The 9,031-nt window shown below is 35.7% G+C and overlaps 1 protein-coding gene across 1 annotated transcript; it reads right to left on the bottom strand.

Moving 5' to 3' along the window:
- Nucleotides 1-4,399: 4,399 nt before the first annotated feature.
- On the bottom strand, nt 4,400-5,517 carry rhoh (ras homolog family member H). Its single transcript, XM_056265047.1, has one exon. The coding sequence runs from the start codon at nt 5,152-5,154 to the stop codon at nt 4,567-4,569; it is 588 nt and encodes a 195-aa protein (XP_056121022.1). The 5' UTR covers nt 5,155-5,517; the 3' UTR covers nt 4,400-4,566.
- Between the last annotated feature and the right edge of the window lie 3,514 nt (nt 5,518-9,031).

Below are 9,031 nucleotides of genomic sequence, written 5' to 3'. Positions count from 1 at the left end.
ATAAAGTAAACAAAACACAGATCTTATATACAAATAAACTAACAAAATGAACATCAGGTGTAGATCATTGAAAAACCATGGAAACAAACTGAAAGCAAAGAAACTGAAACCCCCCACCCAGCCCCCCAAACACAGAACAAACACAGATTACCCTTAACGGCATTCCAAATTTTCTAGTGCTGGAAAAAAACTGATTTTTCATATTACATTTTGCATCTAAAACAAACATGTTAATTAACTACTTCTCTGTAACAAATTTATAGCATTCTAACTAAGTACCGTTGAGGAGCTGTTTGTAACCGAATCTCTTTAGATTGTGTCACACACAGCCCCCTCATATTTCCCATCACCTACGCAGGAATACAAGCACATACACACACAAGGACCGTGGGGTCTGAAATGATGAGAGATGAGAGGAATAAGACAGGAAGTGGTTCTTCTCGAGGCGTCTTTATATCTTTCTCTTTCTTTCTCAGGCGTAGGAGAGTTTCATATCCTGTAGTGTACTTCGACATATTATGCTGCCAAACTACATTACCCATAATGCTCCAGCATAGACAATTACTCTCAGGGATGACTAAATAAATTTTGCTTGAAAAAAGAAAGTTGTTTTAGATCATTATTCTTTCTTCACCCTTCTTTCTTACCTGTTTATGTTACACTGCACCAGAGCAGGTCAGTATCTTTAGACAACAATTTAGAGATAAGATGACACAATAATATGACATAATGACTCAAAATGACTCAGAATGTGCATTTTCTTTGTGCTTTCTGAAATTAAGGTGATTCTTTCAGTATCATTTTCAGGGGTATCTTCCCTGTCCTACACACTCATTCCTCTCTGACTCACCATTGGCCAGATCAACCAAAGTGTGGAAAATCCTAAAGGTTCAACTAATGATTTTTAATATCTCTGACTATTTTTGACTTGGTTTGTTAGTGTTTTAGCATCACCTCAGCAATTGGAACTTAATCTGATGATGCTCAATCTCTTAAATTTTGGCTTAACTGTCATAAAGAGGTGATTGTGCAAGGCTTTGATGCTTTATGGGTGGATTGTCTGTGTATGTGTATCAGAGCGTTCGTGTGGTAAGAGAACAGTGCAGGTGTTTCCTGTTGTAGAAAAGAGAACTGACTGTGTGGTAGGGTCGCATAGAACGAATGTGTATATGTCTGAGTGGATTTATTTTGTGAGTTGTGCAGACCACAGCACTCTGTAAATTTGCCAAATATGGACTAAGGCATATTAATAATATATATAACATCTCCAGCAATTTGTCTCACCCACATATTACAGTTTCAAGTCTATTACCTTAGTTCACCCAAAAATAAAAACTCTGTCATCATTTGCTCATTTTCCTGAAAATAAAAGAAGATATTTTGTGGAATGTCTCAACAGTTTTTGTCATTTAAAGCCAGTGAGGTCCAAAAATAACACTGGACCCTGTTTACTTTCATTGTAAGGGGGGGGGGGGGGGGGGGGGGACACAGAGACATTTTTCAAAATATCTTCTTTAGTATTTCACAGAAGAAATAAATGCATAGTTTTATTTTCTGAAGGAAAATTCATAAACGTAACACAAAACATTATAACGTTCATTATTACGTCCTTTGTTAATATTCAATAATTCAACAATTCATTCATTAAATATTCCAAAATTCAACAATTCACTCCGTAAAACTGTTTGCTTCACATGTTCGCTCACTCAGTGTCGTATTAAATAAACTCTTTTGATAGTTCTCACTTCCTCTTTTGTGGTATATGTATTGCAGTTTGAGTACAGTCCTGTTTATCGTATTAGCTAATCCCACTCTTTATTTGTTTAAAAGTAAGAATAACCCATAAGCTACTAAAATGTTGAAAAAATCAATTCAAATTGTAACTGTACAAATATAGGTAATTTTCACATTTTTTCATTCTTCTCAATACGCAACTTTTCATTCAACCTCTCGTGTTGATTTCTAGAATCAGTACAAAATATGTCTGATCACGTAGGAATACATTTACTTACAAAACATTTAGAAAGAGATATACATTTCACAATACAATTGTAACGTTTTTCTATAGAGCCACCAAAGCACGTGTTTTCAGCAAGTTCAGAGAAAGACGTTCTCCTGCTGGGATGTGGTTTCGGTGTCTGAGCTCTTCAGTTCTCCAAAAGCGGCAGCCTACATCACCTCATCTCCATAAACCACATAACATATACTTTTTCTTTATGTTGCTCTGTCTTCTTCTGCTCCTCTGCCAACTTTTCCTTTTATGTAGTGTGTGTAGTAGCACACCATTTCCTTTGTTTTATTGCCTGTGTATTTGATCATTTTATAAAAAACATTCTCCTGCTTAATAATGTATGACATGAAGGGTCAAAATGGCATAGGCTATATGTTGGGAATATTATAAATAACTGTATACTGTACATTTTCCTCTGCTCTCTTCTATGTCTTCTATCCTCTCCCTATGAGGATGACTTTCCCACTCTACAGATAAAACATTGTTGAAAATCCAGTTCGCGTACCCGAAGTGATAAAATAAAACAAAATTCTTTATCAAATGTATAGGCAAGTCAAGTAGTTTGTTTAGGCATGGTTTGTAGGGAAATTACAAACCTGCGCACATATATTCAAACGAATATAACTATAGAATAAATTTTTAATGCGCATGTGAACGCATGTGAACGCCATCAGGTCACAGGTTCACGTTTAAAGTCTGTTTAGAGAGAACGCCGTCGTCTTAGTGGCCCCTAATGTAATAACAAATTATAATTTTGCTGGAAGTGAATCAATCAAAACTAACTTTAGCTGGAAATAACATTATTCAAAAATCGCTATAAAGCCAAAACAATCTCTGTTACCGTAAATTGTATGTTTATCTCTGTAAAGCTGCTTTGAAACAATCTCCATTGTTAAAAGCGCTATATAAATGAAGATGACTTGACTTGACTTGACTATGCATCAAGCCTTATCCACATGAGCTGTTTTACATTGTGTCCAAACCTGCACAGTGCAATCGGTTTTCTGGACAAGCAAATTGTCAGTCCACGCAAACACAAAACTGCTGTGTGATGTGATACAATCACAGCCAATCTAAATATATCTGATGTAAAATATATATTCATAGTCAAGGAGGTTTGTAATATCTGGAGTAAGAAAGTATCTGGTGATCTATTAGCATTTTGTTTTGTATGGTATATAGTTTCTGTTGAACTGAAGTAGACTTTAGCTCAAACCATGTGAACACTGTCTCTGTTGTCCTTATGATTGTTCTCACCAGACACTAATTACACTGACGAAGGCTAGAACCTCAAAACAGAGTGTTTCAGAAAATGGAACTATTTATCCTGAACTGTCCCAATGTAGAAGATATTATGTATTACATATTATCTGAGTGTTCTAGATTTTTCCAAGCAGTGTGTCATAACATCTAACATTAGGTAAAGATTAAAAAAAAAAAAAAAGTTTGGTGTGTGTCTGAGAAACCGCTCGTATACCCGTTTGTTACGTATTGAGTATATGTCTACAGACTGTCTCAGATACCAGATGCAGATTTTTGTTGCATAACGGCAGAAGACATAATGTTTGTTTGTCAAAGGCTTTGCTTGGAATACAGTTCCATTGCAACTGTTTTTACCAAGGCGTGTTCAGATTATGTCTGTGGGGCCTCAAGCAGAGGCTATGCTGTCCACAATTTTTTTTAGCAAAATATTGTGTATAAAAGAGAAAAAAAATATGTGATTAAAAACGTATACATTTCAAATACTTCTACTATATATATATATTTATATTAATGAACACTTTCAATAATTTCTTTGGCTTTAGTACAACGATAATAACTCGGCTCACTGTGCATGACAGACCACACAGATACATAGCAAAGTACCAGCTTAACTCTTTCATTAATTTTTAATTAAAACAATTACTTATTTAAGTGATTTCATAAAGACTATGAAATCAATCTTTTAAGAATAAGAACTTCAGGACTGAAATTCTCATTTTATCTGTTCCTAAGCTCCATAAACAGCATATCACAGGAAAAAAAACCTTGTCAGCAAACAAGAAATACATAACCGAAGTGATTTATTTGCCATCTAAAATGAGGATTACAGAATGTGATCTCAGTGTTGCATTATGAGCCTTATTTCACAGGTCTAGGACAGGGACCAGCAGACAAAGAGCGAATTTTAAGGGTCTATTTCAGTTAGCAAGAAACCATGAAAATAAAGCTGAAAGAATGAAACTTAAAATAAGACTTCAACTACAATCTACAAATGTACATTTGCAGTAGCAGTGCAACAAAAGACGCATCTGTCTTTTAAACGATATGTTCAACTTGTAAAATCCTGTATAGTATTTATAAAATTAACAAGGTCACAGCTGTTTAATGAATAAATATCTGTTCAATTTTCCTGACTAGAGGACTCAAAATCAAATAGTCTTTTAGGTAAACAGTATTAAGACATCAGTGTTCAGAAGTCTTTGTTGAGGCTTTAGTTAGTTGGTTTTGTGTGTGAGAAGAAACAATTTTATCTTAGTGATAAGAATTCAATTTCATCCACGTTTTAAAAGCATTCAGGAGACTTTACAGGGATTAAAGTCTTGGAGTCTCCGCCTTGTCCGTCTCCGTGCCCGATTAACAGCCGTTCGAACGGCACACTCAAAAACCTGCTGCACGCCACGATTGCTGAGAGCCGAGCATTCCAGATACCCTTTGGCACGGATCTCTTGTGCCACCTGTTTGCCCTCCGAGGCCGTGGTGCAGTTGGCACGATACGGGCCCATCTCACGATGGTCTGTCTGTGTGGCAACAACCAGCACAGGCACCTTCGGAAGAAATTCCCTCACTTCGGTGATCCATTTGTGCCGCAAATTGCTTAACGAATTTGGATTTGCTACCGAATAACATAGCAGAACCACATCTGCCTGCTGATAGGACATGGGGCGGATTTGGCGGAACGTATCATGTCCTGCTGTATCCCACAGTCCCAAGCTGATCTGGATTCCATCCATGAATACATCAACTCCAGTGTTTTCATAGACAGTGGGTCTATAGCTGTCTGGGAACGTTTCAGAAGTAAACCGCACAAGAAGTGCAGTTTTACCCACTGCACAGTCCCCAACCAGTACGCATTTCACTGAGGTCTCTGTCAACCCGTTCATCCTTCTGTCTCTGGTGTTGAAGTTATTGTAAGCTGCAGTCTAATAGGTCCAAACAAATTGAATAGAAATTCAGTGGTGTCCAACAGATGATGAAGTCATCATTGAGAATTACAAGTTTGCAGATCTATAAAGACCAAGAGTAAAAACCCTGCAATTCACATAGCATTCTGAAGTCCTCCTCACGCTCTTCGTCTTGCGACGTGGTGATTTATTCCTCTGTTCTGTAATCCAGTGAAGGTTTAGAAACTGAGGTCATTGTGCATCATTAGAGATATTCAAGACATAGAAATCCAGAAGTGAGGAGTCTTGCAGCAAGCTGTATCTCTTGTTCTCGGTTTACTCCCTCTCTGTGTGAATCCTGCATAATTCATAAAGAATAAAAAAGTAAAGTAACTATTATGCTATCACAAAACACCGATAATTGTATTCATACAATGAGATTTTTTTTATACGTAATTTAAAATTTCATTTATATCTAATTTAATTTGTCTTATATTTAAAGGAATACTTTACTCAAAAAACAAAACAAAAACAAAAACAAACAAAAAAATATATTCATTTTCGTCGTTCCAAACCTATATGACTTACTTTCGTCTGTGGAACACAAAGCAAATTATTCTGAAATATCAGTGTGTGTGTTTGTTTTTGTTTTTTTGGTCCGTACAATGACAGTCTTTGGGGCCTGTTGTTGTTTGGACTGCAACGTTCTTCGAAATATAATCCTTTGTGTTCCGCAGAAGAAAGATACTCATACAGGTTAGTTAGGGTGAGATAATGTTGTCGAATTCTCATTTTTGTGAAACTATCCTGAACTAAATCTTTAAAATTCCAAAGAAACACTAAAACATCATGCAATGGACAATCACTCTTATTTTTTTTACTTTTTCCACATTTTTCTTACATACAATACAATATCCGCTATTCCACAGAGCAGTGGAGAAAATACCTCTCATCACAGGGCCTGGGACAAAGCTTCCCGTTTTACTCCTGTGATGACGGCCCTGCTATTGATTAAAGTACAATTCTTTGCGTAGTTTGCGTATAAAAACGTAGTTAAACAGAAATTTGAGAGCTTATTCATTTGTTTATTTAATAACTCTATTGGCTAATGCTGAAAAAGGACATTTTTGACATGTTAAAACTGCTTCAAAGATTATTCTCGAAATGGCAATGGCTTCCTAGGCCTCCATCTGGCAGTCACGAGAGGAAAGTACGCTGATGATTCAAACAACTGCTCCAGTTAATATCACAAAAGGCCAAATGGTTTTAATATATACTCAGAAAACACTTTTCGATAAAAACACTTCTAAAAAAATTAAATAAAAATTAATAGATATTGGGAACATTGTCAGCCAGATCATTCTTGAGAAGTAGGCCTTTAATCTGACCAGTATTAGCATATATGCTTAAGGTACATTTCTGTGCTAATACAGAAGATGCTGTATTATAAAATGACTTTAATGAATCTAACAATTATATCTTCATCAACAACAAAAGCATTTTGCTTTATTAAAGAAATACTGTGAGTATTGGAAAAAATAATCTGAATTTAGAGGGTTACAATTGTTTCGGAGATTGAGCTCCCCACACACACACACACACACACACACACACACACAAATGAGTAAATCAAAAAGTATCAAACATTTAACCACCAAAGCCCTTCCCAACCATAAAAATTATTATGATTTTCCTTTAAGATGCAAAAATGTTTATTTAAAAAAATATCAATAAAATTATTAATTTCAGTTTAAACTGATTAAGAACCTTACAAATAATGAACACTATGCGTATCAAGTTTGGACTGTAGCTCTATTTATTCAGAAATAAGTTTGTAGAAAATATATTTAGATAAAAAATATATCCACTGAGATCACGGTTTTAAACTGAGGCACAGTATAGTTAATAGATGTATTACAGAGTATATAAATCGACTCACCTCTTTTGAGCTCTTCAACCATGAGATTGACAGACATGTATAAGGATCAATTTAGCATCTGTTCGTTTGTTTTAATTTAATTAAACAAAGACGAATGAGTTCAGATCAGACCCCAGTCCAATTCTCCATATTTCTCAAAAGTTCAATTGTTACACAGGAAATTCAGGTACTCTTGAGCACAGAGAGATAATATATGCCTTTACAGACAGAGCAGATGTTGTATCCTCTCGTAGAGGGAAGTGAAATGCGAGGCTGGGCTCTTTTCTTTGTAAAATCGTACATCAAATCTCTTCTAAGCTTCCGCTGCGACTGTGTGACGTTCTCAGCACATCTATGGCGTTGAGTCTTGCTTCTGCAGTCAAGTACTCACTGTGCATGAAACAGTCTAATGCAGCAAGCAAAAGAAACAAATATGCAAACAAGAACACGATAAAACCCTATATGCTAACCCTGATGAGATTGATTTGTTCTTTACGTTTGGTGTCCCAGAGACCCCAAATGGTGTCTGTATAAAAGTAACTTTAGCAATTTTGTAATCAATCTTTATTTCCTGTTTAAATTATTTGATCACATAGTAGGCATGCACATTTTATGCAATTCAAGTAAGATAGTATTGGTTTGGACTTCAAATGTATGTTTTGTTGTATGTTTTTTTGTGTAACTAAATGCCTGAAATAAGGTCTGTGGTTAACACAAGTTCAAGATATTTCCATGTTTTATTCTTCAACAAAACACACTAATAATACCCCCTTTTGATTTTTATAAAGCTTTCTTAAAGGTGGAACAAGGGACTCTTCTTACATTTCTGGGGTTCTCAGACGTGGAAGTTGTCATAGTTTGGTAAACTTATATAGCTGTGAATGGGAGACGAATGCAAATATAATTTTTGTATTCCTATTTGCTCCAATAGCAAACAACGTTTCAAAAGAAGGGAACATATATAGATTGATTACAGCAGTCAGAAGAGAGAAATATTTCAAATTTGCGGTCACTTCCTCAGCTGTAGTAGAAACACCTCGCAGCAGTGTTGTTCATTTGTATTTTTTGTAATTTCCTGCCAAGGTAATATAAAAAAGTATAGCATTATAAATCTATATTTAAAAAAAAATTAAATGTGAAAAAACTTGACTAGATTTAATATGTTAATAACTGGAAATACGTTATCATAGTCTGTGAAAAGGGTCCAGTGGCTAAATGGGACTACAGAGGTTGTCGAGGATATTAACGTCATTATACCAAACAGGAAAAAAACTTTTTTCACAGCAGCATTGTGTATTTAATCACGCTCTAGCGAATTATACTAACTCAAACTTTCAGGGAAATGTTTTTAAATAAATACTAAAAGACTCAAGAGTTGACGGAAGCTTGAAGGAGGCGACGCTGAAGTGGTGTAGTTTGTTTATACCCTAATAAGACTTTTACTTCTGCTAATTGTATTTAGGCTTCATAAAAGCTGTTTTGTTAAGATTATCGTGATGAACATCAACTTTTGTTGGTCACATTTCTAGAGTAATTAAAAAGCCAATAGAAAAATCCTAATGAGTTTTTTTCAAGGGAACCAGGGTGATGCTAACTTCAGGGTTGGCCAACAAAAAAGCATCACTGCAGCGCTCTAGTGCCAGGTTGTGTGTAAGAGTGTACACACAGCATCGCCGGATCGCCCTCTTATGGAAAGGAAGTGCACTGCATTCACTTCAACAGCTGCCACTTTCATCATGGAGAAATCTGACCTTTACTGATTGAAACAAACGTCAGCAACTGAGCGTTCAACATGCTGAGTTATATTTTCCCCCACCAACGGTTTCTACAGATTAAAGGGGAAATGGAGAGAAAGAGAAACGAGGATGTAGAATATGTTCAGCTGTGTTTGAGCTCCAAGCGCATGCTACGCTAAGCCCTTTTTTAAACCACATTTTCTGCTGATTACACCACATTTTC

Source organism: Rhinichthys klamathensis, unplaced genomic scaffold (genome assembly GCF_029890125.1).
Source record: "Rhinichthys klamathensis goyatoka isolate OS25496 unplaced genomic scaffold, OSU_Roscu_1.1 h1tg000229l_1, whole genome shotgun sequence".
In the NCBI taxonomy this organism is placed as follows: domain Eukaryota; kingdom Metazoa; phylum Chordata; class Actinopteri; order Cypriniformes; family Leuciscidae; genus Rhinichthys; species Rhinichthys klamathensis.
Note: the sequence above shows the minus strand (reverse complement) of the source record. Positions and strands in the feature narration are given on the sequence as shown.

What these genes read in the sequence shown, in the direction of transcription:
- rhoh (XM_056265047.1), bottom strand. Translation starts at nt 5,154, where the DNA reads ATGAACGGGTTGACAGAGACCTCAGTGAAATGCGTACTGGTTGGGGAC.